The following is a 17,293-nucleotide window of genomic DNA, read 5'->3' on the forward strand; positions in this document are numbered from 1 at the left end:
GCTACCTGCTTTATAGTTAGAAAATAACAGTACTATTGTGCTTTTAAGTAAGCAATTTCCGAGAGAGGAATATTGTCGGAATTTTTAGTATGAGTTTGTATTAACAAAATAATAATTAATATCAACTACAACCGATTAATTTTAATCAAGTCGATTATTCGATTAAATATTTTTGATCTATTAATCTTACAACAGAAATTGATCGATTAATCGATTAGATTAATCGATTAAATCCCACACTATTATTATTATTATATTTATTATTATTATTATTATTATTACTACTACTACTATTATTATTAAGTCCGTACGGCAAGCTTCGCGTGAGTCAGGTGTAAATAAATTAAATGTTCATTGCATTTTAATGTCATCAAAGTGGAGGCGGGTTGCTCCTCGCTGTGAATTAGGACGACAGAGATAGGCGTCTCGAATTTTGTGAGTGGTTTGTAAACATGTGCAACACTGAATATTTTACTGATTTAATTTTTTGATCTGAAGAGACAACTTTCAAATTGAATGGAACGGTCAATCGCCACAACTTTGTGTACTGGACGGATGCAAATCCCCAATTTATGGAAAGACGAGCAGTTAAACTTCCTGGGCTAATAGTGTGGTGCTGTATGTGTGCCAGAGGACTTGTGGGGACATTCATCTTTGAAGGAATACTGACAGGTGAAAGATACCTAACCATGTTGCAGGAAAGAATTGTGCTACCAGATGAAGATTCCTTTTTCCAGCTGGACGGTGCACCGCCACATTACCATCGACACGTACGTGCACTCCTGGATGAAACATTTGAAGTGGATAAGCCGACGAAGAAGTGTTGATTATTCATCAGATCTCCCGATTTACCACCGACAGATCTGTACCTGTGGAAACTCTGAAGAACAGTGGTATGCCACCGATACTGGATCCCATAAGAGACGCTATTGTGACTACCTGTTAATCCATTGCCATGGAAACCATATCTGCTGTTTATCGATCTGTTCTACAGCATTGCAGACGATGTACTGCTGCCAAAGGTGGTAATTTTGAACAGTTGTAACTTAAAAGGTTTGTGACATAAAAATCTCCAGGTTTTCTGTTATTTGTGTTCTAGATCTTAACGTTCAAAGAGTGTAAACATTGTTTTGGGACACTCTGTATAAATATTAATGTGAAACGCGTGTTTATATTTATCAAATTTCCATAGCTCGATTACGATACAAAAAAATTGCAGCTCCGGGGTATGGCCCATGTTGGCCCATGCGCGTTAGTTTTTCTGGAGCAGCGAATTAAAACACAATAAAATCTTTCAGATCTGGTCTCGCAATGAAACTGAATCTATTCTGTGACTTGTAAATAAATCGGGGGGGGGGGGTGCTGTCATAGTATCCCTGTGAAGAGATACTGCCTGTTTTAGGGCCTTATATGTCCTCTTCAGGCCGGGGTGTTTGCATTTATAGAGGTTTTGATCAACTTGTGCCGAAGGAAAGAAGGGATTGTGGCTCATGATGATGGCGCATCCGCAGCTGTGGCCTTATTTAGGCTTTTGTCTGTTATTGGTGTTAATATTGGTGAATGAGGTGTTTGAAGTTGTTGGTTTGGGAGTTATACAGTATTGCTAGTTCTTAACGAACTTATACCAGAGCTATATGACACAGTGAAACGGTTTCTCTCTTAGGATGGACGATTTTCATATTGAAGAAGGAATTTATCGACAGTGGTTGAAGGGTTGGTATTGGGAGGATTTAGGAAGATATGTTGTATGAATTGTTTTTGGAGAGCTTTGTGGACATATTTGATATTCTTCTGGGTGACATACTGGGAGATGGATTGAATTCTGGTGACGTATACGGTTTGGTTATGAGTATTCCGGGGCAGGTTAAATGCTTTTCTAGCTAGTCTTCTTTCTGTAGCACAGAGTTGTGACATAAGAGATGGGAAAAGTCTGGTGTATAGTTGGGATGCGTACAGGATGAAAGAACGGATTATTGTCTTGTAGTTCTTAATTGTGGCGTTGGGTTGCCAACCTAGGTTTTCCGGTTCTCTGCCTGCTATCCTGTACAGTAGTGGGATTGATAATTTTAATTTTTTTCCGGACATGAAGCCCTACGTTTATATGTGCTCTGACTTGTGAATAAGAGAAAAGGGTGTGTAGAGAAAAAACCGTATTGCACTGGAATTTTTCTATAAAATACTTCTCAACCTCGGCCAGGACAGGCCCAATAAGTCATGGAACACCGAGTATGAAGTCAATACACAGTCATTATCCATAGTCTGTTGCTCAGCTAGTCGCGATCTGAACTGAATTGTTAACAAATGCATTATTGTCGCGGTCAATCTCGTCTGGAGGTCGCATCCGGTGCACGGTCGACTCCCTTGATTTAGACAATGTACCAAGGTTATCAAGTTTGTGTCAGACTTCTGGTGATTTCAACTGTTTTTGTATTATTTTATGTATTGGAGAAGTGGTTTTTTTTTTGGTATGTCATGTGTTTTTAGTGTAAAATGTTTCTCTTAGGCCTATGTCACAAAACGGGTTTATTCGCATTAAATCTTAACGCATTAATTAGCAGAAAAGCGTGGGACTATACGTGAAATGTAGGAATTTGTACTCCAAAAAGGTTACAGGGCCTATTTCATTTGAGGTTGTCAACATAACCGTAACCATCGTTTTGCAGAATTAGACCTCAAGATCTATTTCGTCTCCATCGAGCACAGAGGTATAATGGTCAACACATCTGTTTTGTAGTCGGGTGGCTCAGGGCATGATTTCAGTGGCCTGCTATCCTGACTTGGGTTTTCGTGGTTTCTCAACTCTCCCCGAACGAATGTTGTGATAGTACGAATTAGAAGAGCCACGACCCACTTCTTTCCCAACCAACAACCCCTCATAAAATAATTTCGTATATCATCTTCTCCTTACTCGATAAGCAGGTCATCATTCCGAGAGAAGTCGTAAATGGTTGGGTATGCGCCCTCTATCGAGAGGAAAGAGCATTAGGTGCAAAGGCTGAAAAGTGGAAACGCCTAATAATAAAATTACCAAACGAGGTGGCTTATGCGTTCCGTATGGGACTCGCATTCGGAAGGTCCGTGGTTAGATTCCCGGACCAACCAACCTGTGATCTTTCTGTGGTTTTCCACAGTTACTTAGGCAAATGTCGGGTTGGAATTTTCATTGCCACGGTCCATTTCCCTTTCTCTCCCGTGTAGAAAAAGAATTTATATTTCATATCATTCATTTTTATCACCTCATTCAATAGACATAGGCTATTCAGGTCAAGACGCATGTCTTCATCCGTTTACGGGAGGGGGCGTGCTCTCTGCAACCGTCCCTGGGTTCCTAGCCTTCCGCAATATCTCTGCCAGGATTCATTCCTTAAGAGCACTTCCAAGAGCGCTTCGACACTTTAGAAGGGCCGTTAGAATGGATCTTGTGCTGCTTGGTCACCTTGGCAATATGAATTAGGGCCCTCATTGGATGAGTGGGTGAGGTGTCACGTGCGGCCGGTGGGCTGGTACACCTCATCCTCATTCATCCCGTAAAAAATCGGGGTGTACAATAGGCCTCAGTATGGTCGTTCCTAAGTCTCTAACCCACCCCTAGCCACAGTTACCTAACATAACCTAATCTAATAATAAAATTAATTTATTGTCATCCTATTTAAATATCTTTGGTACAAAGAACCTTTTTCTGAATCAATCTGTCTAGTATCCTTTTCAGTTCAGTCCATGGTTCCATGGTATGAATTTGATCTGAAAAGGTGTCTACATGCAGTTGTATTCTAATCAAATGGTGATTTATTTTGAATCATCCCTAAAGATTTTCTTCTTAGTTATTTCTCACAAATAAAAGAGTTCCAGATGATACAGTGCACATCGTATCTTTCTAATGATATATATTTGTAATCCAAAACTTTTACCTGTGCCGTAAAATAAATTACTAGATAGATAATGTAAATAAAACCCTCAACACTGACATCAGAAGTGATACAATTGCTAGGCATAATGCCGTCACACTCACTAACTCTTACACCAGTGGTTTTTAAACTTCTTAAAGGGCCACACGGATATAGCAAGACCAACGTAATACTGAGGTATCGAAACGTATTATTCACATAGTGCGATGATGATGATGATGATTATTATTATTATTATTATTATTATTATTATTATTAGAAGTGGGAAATTCTGTATCATTTTCCAATGGCTACTGATAGAAATAAAGAAAAGTTATAGGCTAATTCGATAATTCAGGTCAAAGAAAAAAATATGGACCTTCCTAATGGATCTTAAGCTACACTGCAGACCTACTGACTTGCATGTCGGTATGCAGGAAAGTGAGTGTTTGTATAGACGATGTGCAAACATGTAATTAACGCAGTACCAATTTGATGACGGTGCCTTACTAGTTCAACGGCCTTGAATTCAATGAGCATATTACCAGGCCGTCATGATAATTGCAAAGCCAAGTAAGTTAAGGAGGGACAAGATCAAGTTCTCCATGTAAGTACAGGTAAAGGTGGAGCAAGATCATGGCCTCTCATCCAGGTAGTCGTAAGGATAACTGATGGAGGAGGAGGAGGAGGAAACTAAGCACATTGTGGGTAGAGTAGGAGCGTGGAAGTACAGTTACAGACATTTCTACGCAAAGAAATTAAGAAGACTGATGAAACATTTTGAAAACTACTTCTAATTCCTTACGATAATTAATAATAATTAATTTAAAACATGTAAAAATTTGAGTAAGTCACAGCTCATGTAAGGCTAACATTTTTATGTGGAATTATAATTACATTGTATGTGAAAAGCAAATTTTGATTTATCGCTTTAACTTATTAAGGTAAAAAGTTATCAATTTAATAATTCAAAGGTAGAATTATAATTCAATGAACATAAATATTACAGCTATAACAGAAATCTCCATATCGTGGTACAGCGAGAGTACCGAGTATGGCAATGTAATGTGACTGTTTTCAGATCGCAGCTGTTCATAGCGTTTTTGTGTGAGAAAGGAACCATTCAGTGTTTCTGATAGCTGGAAAAATCCCGCAAAACAGAAATGTTATGTGCGGGGCGAGATGACGGAAGTTTTTTTTTTTTTTGTAATAAAAGGTTGAATTCGGAATTTTTAGTATTACTGCAAATGCATTATTTATTATTTCTTAAAATTTTGCAAGGTTTTAAGCAAGGGTGTGGTTTGTCATAAATTCTTTTTAAATCTTTTTAGACTATGCTCTTAGTCAATGATATAAAAATGTTCAGATATGGGTCTACCTATAAATAACAATACATTACATTCCCTGTTATTTGCAGACGACGAGGTTTTATTTGCAGGCCTCTATGTTGAATACACTAATAGAAGAATATACAAAATGGGATTTGAATATTAATTTACAAAAAAATAGAATATATGTGCATGAGAAAGGATGTAAATGATCTACTCATTGAAACGGGGAAAATTAGAAAGTGTGAATCTTTTAAATATTTAGGGTCGGTTATTTTATTACAAATACAGGAACTTGTGAAAGGAATATACAAACAAAAATTGCTTTGGCAAAAATGCCACCAGATGCCTACATGGAATAAATTGGAACAGAAATATTACAAAAGAAACCAAAATTAAAATTTATCGGAGTGTTATACAGAACATTTTATTGTACAGAAGTGACACTTTGCCTTTAACTGATCAACAAAGAAATAAAATTAGGACTGTCGAATTTGACTATTTGAGGAGAAATTTACAAAAAAAACACGACAAGATAAGTTAGAAATTAAATACTTTGGAGGGAAATGAAAATTAATACATCCATTATAAAAAGAATAGAAAATCAAACTTTAAAAGGTATGGCCATATGCAAAGAATGGGAAATGAAAGATGGCCAAAAATATTTTTCAATGATCACCACCAGGAAAGAATAAACGTGGAAGACTAGGACTGAAATGGAAAACCCATGTCAGAACTATAACGGAAGACAGAATTTTTTTTTGTTATTTAACCACGCTGTATCAACTACGAGGTTATTTAGCGTCGATGAGATTGTTGATAGCGAGATGGTATTTAACGAGATGAAGTCGAGGATTCGCCATAGATTACCTGGCATTCACCTTACGGTTGGGGAAAAACCCAACTAGGTAATCAGCCCAAGCGAAAATCGAACCCGCGTCCGAACGCAACGCAACTTCAGACCGGCAGGCAAGCGCCTTAACTGAACCACGCCGGTGGCTGACAGAAAATTAAAAGGAGAGTGAAACGATAGGCACAGATGGCCACTGAAGACGGCAAAGCTATAAAGGGGAAAAAGAAGAAGATTTTGCCAGTTATGATGTTTATGTAGTTTAAATTTACACTTATGTATTTTTAAAGTTATGTAGGGGTTGCCTAATTCCGTGATACGTTTCTTTTACTGAATGTCAGGGGATTGGGTATGATATCTTGCTAGGAAGTTCAGCAATGTCTCAAAAGTAGGCGAAAGATGCACTCTTTCGAGAAAGATGTTTGGTGCTATAGTCGAACGCAAAGCTTTGACCGACATTCAATACGGGATTAGGAGTATCACGGAATTAGGCAACTTTACTCTATACTTTTTATATTAATAATTTTTCTCCTTTTGCTGTTCATATAGTATAGAGAAATTCTGCATTACAATATTGAATAATCTATCTAGACATTCTATACGTGTAGAAGAATGGATATCGTATTCACGCTTATGTGCCAATACATCTTACTCATGTCTTCAATTAAGGATCAAATTACACTTGAATTTTCATTATAAGTCAACCTAGCAATTGTCACTCTATGTCATTTTATAATTGAAAACATTAAAAAACAGAGTAAGAAAAAGAACATTTTTGTGAATTGAGCATTCGGTATGTTCACTGTGAGAGAGAGAAATCAAAGTAATATTTAAAGTGGTCTTGCAATGTTTGTGCTGACTTTTCATACACACGAAAGGCGTCGAAATGGAAACTTTATAGACGAATGTTTTCAGTTAATGTATATTTTGTTCCCACTGTAATACAAGATAAAAATTAAGCCTGACAACACTGGAAGCAATGTTGTCTGTGTGAACTTCAAGTTACGCAATGTCTTTCATTGCAGTGGATGATAATATATGGCTATTTGTTCGATGCAGAAACTGTCTGCTCTGCAAATCTTGTTTCCTGGATGTATAATATTTCACGATTTGGAGACATCAACTGTTCGTGAAGATCCCGAGATCTGACGGCACCCGACTACTTCCACTTCCTGCAAAATATCTGAAAAGTAGTGCATCTTAATAGGCCACACAACATTATGGAGTTGAAAGAAAGCATAACCAATGGAATTAGAGCCATCGATCCTCTTTATTGCGGAGAGTTCAGCAGAACTTTCAAAGTAGATTACAAAAATGTGTTGTTTGTCATGGAGGTAATTTAAAGAATTTTTCAGAAATAAGTAGGCCTACAAATTTATAAATTACACAGTATTGTTATTTTTCCAGAATAAGTGTTTTCTTTTCATTCAACTAAGTATCCTACAAGAAGGCTATGAAAACCGTCACATTTCATTACCGCGTCCTATACACGTTCAAAAGAAAAACAAATGTGGAGAATTATATGTATCCATGCAACAACTGAGAAAAGTTCACGTTTATATTTATGTAAGGGATTGAAAAGGTGGATTCCAAAGTGTCTTAAATCCTTTTTTTAAGATTTTAACTTGCTTTATTTACGTTTTAATAGACTACCATAATTATGTGTAAACAGAGTACATCTTTATTTCTATCATTCTTACTAAATACACTTACAGTATACTATCAAATCGTTCTACTGTATTATAGTCCAACAATGAATTATGGTGCGATGAACTAGCTACAGAGCACAATTAATTTCATTCTAGTGAGTGAATAAATGTCACCATATCTAACTATCCAGTTAGCTGTAACTAACGAAAGATCAGGTAAGCATTAGTAATCACTAAAAATTCTACAAGTGTAACGTGAATCGCGTTATACGGGTGATTCACAAAGATTTTACATTACTCTAGGAACTGATTCCTAATACAGTTATAAAGAAAAATGTTCATTACACATGTATCCGATTTTGAATAGTTGTGGAAATAATCACGGTTCTTGCTTCCATAACGCAGATTCTTGTGAACTTCGCTCTAGCGTTTAGAATTATACTGTACTGTCTTACATTGCTTGAAACAATGGACAGAGTACTACTGCACAAAAATTCACAACTAACTGCGAATTGGATCCATTATAGACAATTTTATTTGATTTATTACTATAATACTAATACGTTGACGCGCGCAATTTACACTAGGACGACGATTACGTGCATTGCTGGAGAAGGAGGGGTCTTTGAAAACCAGCTTTAATACCAATTTTTCAGGTCAATAACTATGTGAAGTACTTTAATAAGTTTTATAATACACTTAGTATCATTTTCCTATGTATTAAATGAGTATATTTTCATAAATTCCACGTTCATGTTCAACATTCAGTCAGCGTCGTTAAATTACCAAGTAAAAAATAAACAAATCATAGCGAGTGATTGACTTGCCTATTCGTTTTTAGTTTTATGCACCCCTAGATTTCGTATTATGCTGTCAATATTGTGGTACCTGTTTGTACGAGATATTAACGCAAGTATGAGTGTGAAACTTTCATATCTTTAGGGTGAGACATCTGCGCCTTCCTTACTGTGAAAAGATACTCTGCACTTTACTGGACGGCACTTGACCAACTATGGCCCTGAACCCTTCAATTATTACAAGTATATTCGACTTGGGATAATTTTCATCTCTTTAAGATGTACAGAATATTTAATATTTTACTCTCTGAACGAAATGACTTTGGACAAATATACTCAAATAACTTTTTTAAAGAAAGAAGCCGTAATTGTATATTACCACTCCAAAATATTTGTCATGACGGGCTCACTCGAGTTGAGTCTGTTCGCTAAAGTGGATGCGAATGGGGTTGAAGGGGGTAGCGTTGCACTTGTCATGGCAGGTCTAAAACTGTTCGGACGATGAGTTTCTGAGTCCAAGTGTTGCTGTGTTACTGCCAAATCTCCTCTACGTATGGTGAACTTCCAGAAAAAGAACTTGGATACTGAAATTATCAAATTAGAGTTGTTGGGCAAATGCAAATAGAATGTATTTGCCAATTTTCACACGGAGAGCGAAGTCCTAGAGCCCCATTCAATAGCATAAACAAGGCTTTCCAAGAGAACCTGCCAAAACTGTCCCCGCTCATCAAAAATTTGAACAAGTCAGGATTTTAACTCGTATATGTAGAATAAAAAGTTCTTCATAATATGAGCAAAATGAGGGTTGAGGTAATTGTGATCATATGATAGAGATATGTCAAGTGTGGATATTTTGAACAGAAAATCGCCACATTCTTCATACGTGATCTGCGAAACTGAAATCGCGACTGCCCAGTTGTCGTGTCTTTGAACGCGACTCCTCCCACCAGCGTGCAGCAGCTTCGTTATGCCCATCTGTATCCCATATACAGACTAACAGGACTGTTCCTGCATCCCGCCTTTTTCTGTACTCCAGCGATAAACATGTGAATATGTAAACAATCCATCTCGCAAGAACGTGATTGGCAGAGTGTGTTACGTCATTAACCTTGAGAGGGGGACGGAATCGTGTTGTATGTATATATACGAGCCGCGGGACAGTGTAAGAAGGCAGGTACAGCAGTAGTTTCTTAACCTCCATTCAACACTTCAGTGTCTGCTGTTGGAGATTCTGCATCAGTAAGGAGCAGGAAGCGCCGTCCGAGATCGCGGGAACCAGAATCAGCTGCGAAGCAACGAGTGTAACCGCCCATCCAATATATTCCTCTGGCTAACAAGTGACAGACTTGATCAAAATGGATATGAAGTTTGAACGAGTTGTAAATTCTGAGCCTTTTCAAAGCCACCGATGGAGGTCTACGGTAAGGCATCGAGTTATTACAATAAATATATTGTATTTCAGGAAAATTTTTAATTTCTTAAATACAAATTTCTCGTGACATTAATTTAACTATCTTCAACATAATAACTACTAAAATCACGTAAATTCTTGGCAAACGAAACCTGTATACTGAATAGTGCGGAGAAAGTCATTCGACCAATTTTCAAAGAGATTTCAACGAAATGTCTCACAAAAAACTTAGACACCATCCGTATGTTTTTTTCTTAAATTTCCGGTTTTATAATTCGAGCTAAATGATTTTGAGAGGTCACAAATTCAAGAAGAGAACAACATTTTTGTAATAGATACATCAGTACATTCTGTTTACAGAAACAAACAGAAAAATTCTCTGTAGACAATAATAATAATTGAAGAGTGTGATCCCAAAACGCATTAAGTCCATTTTTATGAAAGGACTTTTTTTATCTACCGGTCTACGCACTGAACGAGTTTTCAAGTGACATGCATAATAACACAAACTTTTAGACAAGTATTGTCGTTGTTTTGGAAGAAAACAAGCTTGAAATATGATAGTGGTGTCAAACATAACCATGTATCAAGTGGCCAAGTGGACTGAGCTAGTTTTGGGATCACACTAATTAGATTATAAACTTATTTAGTTAATTTTTCTATCAAATTCTAGAACTCCAAGTGCAGTACGACCACATTAACAAGGATTTAGAAAAAATATGCGAATTAACCAAAAAGGTATGAAAGGGAATTAGGAGAAAACGTGCCTGGCGCCATTTTAACTTTTAAAAGTTACTAAGATAGGTGTAGAACCTGTGTACTTAATTACTTATAGTGTATTATTATTATTATTATTATTATTATTATTATTAATGTGAAAAAATGTTCATCGCTGTAAGAATGTCATTGTCAATTGACACGTTATTTTATGCTTTACTGTATACTCACTTCCCCTCGTGTTCTATTCACCAAATCCGATAACTTTGCTCACAACTCCTACCATCCCTCATAGGATGTAAAGTTATCGTAGTCATACAGTAATGGCATTACTTGAATTATACGAAACGTACTCTTCGTGTAAGAAAAAAATTAGTCCTTAGATTGTCTTATTCTGGGTAACTTATTTTCAATATAGGATAACATAAAGCAATTAAAATAAAACATCTTTACTCTTGTAGGGAAATAAGTGTAAAACATAAACATATTTTTATGATCACAAATTTAATTTAAAATGATCATAGTATATATGCTATATTATGACAATGATAATCTATATCACATATATATATATATATATATATATATATATATATATATATATTCTTCAGTCACGAAACAGTTAAAATTAATTACAAACACTTTATAATAAGATCGTTTACTAAGAATATGACTCAAAGCCCATCGTAGTACTTTTCTTTATTAAATTTTACTTAATTAGATTTATTTTGTGATAGATATGGGAAAATGATTTATTTTAGTAGTTAATGAAGTTACTTTATTTCTAACATAGAATATATATATACAGGGTGATTCACGAGGACTTGCCGTCCCTTACGGAGTTTATTTCCGTAGACATTCTGAGCAAAAAATGTCATATAAACATTTGTCCTAATCTCAATATTTTCAGAGTTACACTAATTTGAAATTGTTTGTAAAATACCATTATTCTTGAGTTTTAAGGGTGAAAGAATATTACAGATAAAGAATGAACTATTCAGGAGTATCATTTCTTTAATTAGCTAGTATTTTGAAGCTAAAAATGTGTTGTGAATTCCATAGTTACTTCGTACAGAATTTTTGTTCGATTTTTAACAACAAAATTACATTTTCTTACGCATTTATCACAACAATTGTTACAAATAGCGCCACTCTTGTAAATTCTTTAACACTGTACTTTAGGATGCAGAATTAAACTGTAAAAATTCAAGTTCCTAAAGTCGTATGATTTGTAACATTTGATGTGATAAGTGCGTAAGATTGATGTCATTTTTAGTTAAAAATTGAAACATAAAATCTGTACAAAGCAATTAACAATAAATTTTTAGCTTCAGAACACTAACCAATTAAAGAAATGACACTTCTTAATAGTTTATTCTCTATTTTTAATTTTTTTTTACCCGTAAAACTAAAGAAAAAATGTATTTTACTAATAAAAATATTGAAATTAGAACAAATGTATAGGCTATATGACTTTTTTGCTCAGAATATCTTTGGAAATAAGCTCCGTAAGTGGCGGTGAATCCTCATAAATCACCCTGTATATATGGAAACTAAATTAAGTTAAATAAAAACGCCCTTACAACAACTTTATACAATCATAAAAACAAATAGCCTAAATGAAAGAAAAACATTATAGCCCAACAATCTTTCAAATGTTTTTGAAAGTGTGCATTCATTAAAAAGGGGATTTATTATATGACTGTATTATTATTCTTGTAAACGAGATTTTATATTCCGAGAAAATAACGCCAATTGCCAGATTATCGAGGTTGCAATTCCAGCTGTTAAAAACATGAGAAGAAAACAGGAAAATAGAAACAATTCGCATGGAATGTGCAAGCTAAAATCACACTCATTGTTACTGATGGCTTAGAAAGTTACAAGATATTATCTGAACATCTTTGTTCCATAATCGAAGCATCATATTTGGATAAGTATTGTTTACACTACTCACGACGTGTGTAAAACATTACTAACATCACAATATTTCTAATTTATTGTAAATTTAAGTTAATTCTCAAACATTGTTGTTTTTGAGCTTGTAAACTTAATAGTAGTAATAGAAGTAATAGTAGTAATAATAATAATAATAATAATAATAATAATAATAATAATAATAATAATAATAATAATAATAACTGTTCTTCCCTATCTGTACATATATTTTTAAATTGTAATTTTAAATCTAAGAGAGTACTCCCTAAATAAACCGTAACTGAACTGCACACTCCTTTCTTTTAAAAAGAATCATTGTTATGTAGGCATATAAAATATCTCTTCACAAATGGCACTATTAAAGAAGCTATTTATAAATGGTAGCAAGAAATTAAGTGTAGAGTTCTTGCCAGGAACATCTACATGCTATTTGTTTGATATCAAAACATCGTGTGAATTGTCACACGTCCAATTGATGAGGTAAGGGTTCGCCACAGGCGCGGTGTTCCGGGAAATGTTGCCAACATATACTTTTAAAATAACTTGTAATAGATTAAAAACAACAAACGATTTTCCTTTCACTTTTCTACACTTCCTGTGTGAATTCCAAGCATGATTAAAGAATTTAAAACCGTAACTACTGAATATTTCTGTAATATATTCTGTATACGTTTTCCGTTATAATTTTTGCCCAACAATTTAAGCACTACAGAAAAAAATATCACTGAATTTTTACAGTTTTGTTCCATTTCAACTACATAAATTATTCAAACTGGAATACATGAATCTGTGACAACAGTGGAATAATAATAATAATAATAATAATAATAATAATAATAATAATAATAATAATAATATAATAAAAATAATAATAATAATAATATAATAAAAATAATAATAATAATAATAATAATAATAATAATAATAATAATAATACAGAAAACCTATATACACGAAGTAAACCACCTCTTCTTTAGCAAGACGTTGTGAGCTGACATACCCCCTGGGTTGATACAAAATAATGTCATGCTGGAATTTTTCTTATTAACCGAAAATATTTAAAATTTATCTCTTCTTGATATAAGAAAACCATTTCTTTTCTCCTCATTAACGATTTTCTTCCATTGCAAATGACGTATTTTGCTATGTAGCCTACACTTCGTTGGCATTCGCAAGAATTAAGCAGAAAACAATATGCTGTGACAAACTCATAACATGCAAAACAGCTCGCAGCTGGACGACCTTGATTATGTTTCTACTTTTCTTTCCATAACTATTTTGTTTTGTTGCTAGAATTTATGTCACTGGAATGACATCATTAATGACATCACGGGCTGATTGATAATTCAGTCATTCATTAGCATACGGCAACGTTCTTGCGCGTAACTTTTCATGGTTCCATTGGAAATATGAACCGACTATCCCAACCTGTGCAATCGTGCGGAAACGTTTTTCACGTTCCCACGTTTTTGCTCCTGAGATTCCAAATGGATACTTGAGACACGTTTGATTAATTGTATGTTTCAAGAATGTATTTTATGACCAATACTTTTATAATTAATTATTTTCAGTATTTAAATTACATTACTTAAAATTATGGTTGTTTGTTTTAACCAACATTGACCACACTCACGTCTCTCAATTTTCATGCCGCCACTGAAGCTGTTAATCTGAATTAGCCGTTATTTTCTATCTCGAGCGAGTAGGCTACTCTTTCTTTCTCTAATTAGATTTCATATACAGCAGCGTTTCTCAACCTTTTTCAACATGTGACACACTAAAATTTTAATTCAAAATTACGCAACACACATATATAGGCTATTCTAAACCAGTGGTTCCTAACTAGGGGACATTTTTTCCATAAAAACGTATAAAATACTATATTTTTAAGGTTGATCTATAGTGACACTTGTGGCGAATATGTAGCAGTTGGAATTTTTCTCGGAGTTCTCCCGTTTCCCCATATTAGGCATCTACATTATTTCGTCAACAATTCTCCAATCCGGCGTCATTCTGGCCTAGGGACGAGTGGAATTTCCTGCTCGAAACCTGGGTGTGCAGCGAACCTTGGTGTCGTCACCCGATGTGGGTTGGGATTGAGTCTAGCTTGAGGGTCAGCGCAATAGATCTGATCAGGTCGCAGTGATGGACCGTAGTACCACAGTCTAGTATATACAATCACGAAGCTCAATACGTAGTAAATATGCATCCATAGATAGCTGCTAACCACTAGGATCGCTAATATCGCCTCATTACAGATAATGCGAAACAGTACCGGCACAGTCAATTGTTCCTAGCACTCTCACAACTCAAGTTTCGTGACTGTATGTACTAGACTGTGGCAGTACCCCCTCTCTTAAATTCAAATTCAATTCAATTCAATTCAATTCAATGTTGCTACGATATTCTAACTTTACTGATCTGGCAACCCTGACTGCGCATCAGTCATTCTCTTCTCTGCCGATCGCACACCTATGCCACAGTCTACTATATACAGTCACGAAGCTTGAGTTTTGAGGGGCTAGAAACAATAGACTGTGACGGTACTATTTTGCATTGCCTGTAATGAGGCGATATTAGCGATCCTAGTGGTGAGCAACTATCTAATGTTTGCATATTTACTACGTATTGAGCTTCGCGACTTTATATACTAGACTGTGCCTATGCTGTGTTTACTGAATGTTAACTCGTGCTGTGTTCTCTGATAGTTGACTCTTGTGGATGGACATTTTTTGCTACACTTTTCACTTTTATTTTCCCAATTTATTATTTTATAACCCTCACTATTTACATTTTCTCCGATTTAAAATGGTTAATGTACAGAATATAGACTATTCAACATCCTTAAGATAACAACTAGATTAACACGAAATATACATAATTATGAAAGGCAGTTAATGTGGGTCATTTTAAGATCATACTGAGATGTTCACCAGCAGAGAATTTAGTATATATAGCCTACTTCGTGACAAAACATAATGGCCTTCTTTCCTGGAATGAAGGTCATAAATATACCCACATCTGCATTATTTTTGTAAGCGTTTCCACTGTGGGCGATACCCCCTTCTTACAACACTGTACGTCGAAGTAAATCACGAGTGAAATCATCGATGAGGATGTAATGGAGTGGTAAGAGGGAAGCCCTTCATGTTCTGTCATTGGCTTAGGCAAGATAGCTTCAATAGGGAAACGAGTTTAACACGCTTCTGCACGAATGGGTTCATCGCTTCTTTTGTTAATGTACATTTTCTTGGACTGAAATGAAACGTTAAAATTGTTATATAACACTTACTGGCAATGACAATGAGGGAACCAGAGAGAGACGAACAACTAAACGTTACGCGAGAGCGCGTCCTTGCAAACGGATTTGGTGCTGTGTGTAAGAAACAATGTGAGCTCCAAGGCGGTAAGTCACTTTTCCCACTCCGTTTGTCGCCGTTCCATTGAACAAACCTAGAAAATTGTTGAGGAACAAAAGTCGAAAGATATACGTACATAACCTATTAGGTACCACTTTAAGGGAGCAGGCATTATCCGAAACAAGGTTTCACAGCAGCAGGGCAGGATCCCCTAAGCTGCTAGCCGAGACGTAGAGGAGGACGAGCATCTCAGTCCTCACTAGTTGAAGGGAGACGAGCCCTTAGACTGAATGAATGAAGCAGAGTTAGCTTGTTCATAAGTTCCCAAAAGCACGCGAAAGTCATGGTTCCAATTTGTGAAGGAGTACATTTGTAAAATGCCAATACTCATACGAATTGGGAATTATGTAGGTCCATGGTCCAATTAATACTTTTAGGGCTCATCCCGACATTTGTCGTAGACCTTAGGAAAACCACAGGCATGATGAGTTGCCTAAATTTAGGAGACTAACTAGACAATTGGCTATATGCAGTGGTATTCAACCGGAGAAACTTAAAAAAAAAAAAAAAAAAAAAAAAAAAAAAAAAAAAAAAAAAAAAAAAAATGTTAATTGTAGCACCGGATACAGAGAAATGTGAGGTACACCATTACATGTAAAGAAGTGCTGTGGCGTCGTGGTCTAAGGCATCCTGCCTAGGACTCGCGTTACGGAATGCGCGCTGGTTCGAGTCCTCATGGGGGAAGAAATTTTCTCATGAAATTTCGTTTAGGGTATGGGACCGGTGCCCACCCAGCATCGTGATGCACTTGGGGAGCTACGATAGGTAGCGAAATCCGGTTATGCAAACCAGCTATAACGGCTGGGGGGCTCATCGTCCTGACCACACGATACCTCCATTCTGATTGGATAATCGTCCACCTCTGCTTCGGCATGTGGCCGTGAGGCCAGCAGCCGGCTGGTCGGTCTTGGCCCTTCATGGGCTGTAGCGCCACGGATTACTATTACTTTTTTTAAAAAACCGTATACAGTACATATTATTCCATGATAAATATTGAATGACCAGGCTCAGATTCAGGGTTACATGCGTAAGACCTGGACGCAAAATCATACAATTTTGATCAAAATCTTGCAGCTGTACTTGTTATGCTAATAATATCATGATCCTACAGTTAATAGTGCCATTTGAACAGCCTGTTTGTAAACAATCAAATACCCGTTGGAAAATCTCAGGATACAGTTTTCGAAATACTTTCCAGAAATTAAAACAGAAGACAACACCGAAGATTGGACTACAAGCAATTTTACACTATCACCATCAATTCTACTGATATTTCCTTAAATTAATAGAAAATCTGCTG

General features: G+C 35.8%; 1 protein-coding gene across 3 annotated transcripts in view; it reads left to right on the forward strand.

The window, feature by feature from the left end:
• LOC138698026 (arylalkylamine N-acetyltransferase 1-like) overlaps positions 1-17,293 on the forward strand; it is a 341,914-nt gene that overhangs the window by 291,033 nt on the left and 33,588 nt on the right. Inside the window, exon 1 of one of the 3 annotated variants that reach the window (XM_069823703.1) lies at positions 9,660-9,929. The exons of the other annotated variants lie outside the window; for them this stretch is intronic. Within the exon in view, the coding sequence (XP_069679804.1) occupies positions 9,864-9,929 (66 nt within the window). The 5' untranslated portion in view covers positions 9,660-9,863. Of the gene's footprint in view, positions 1-9,659; positions 9,930-17,293 lie in introns of those variants that run through there. 3 annotated transcript variants of the gene reach the window in all.

This window comes from Periplaneta americana, chromosome 4, assembly GCF_040183065.1.
Source record: "Periplaneta americana isolate PAMFEO1 chromosome 4, P.americana_PAMFEO1_priV1, whole genome shotgun sequence".
In the NCBI taxonomy this organism is placed as follows: domain Eukaryota; kingdom Metazoa; phylum Arthropoda; class Insecta; order Blattodea; family Blattidae; genus Periplaneta; species Periplaneta americana.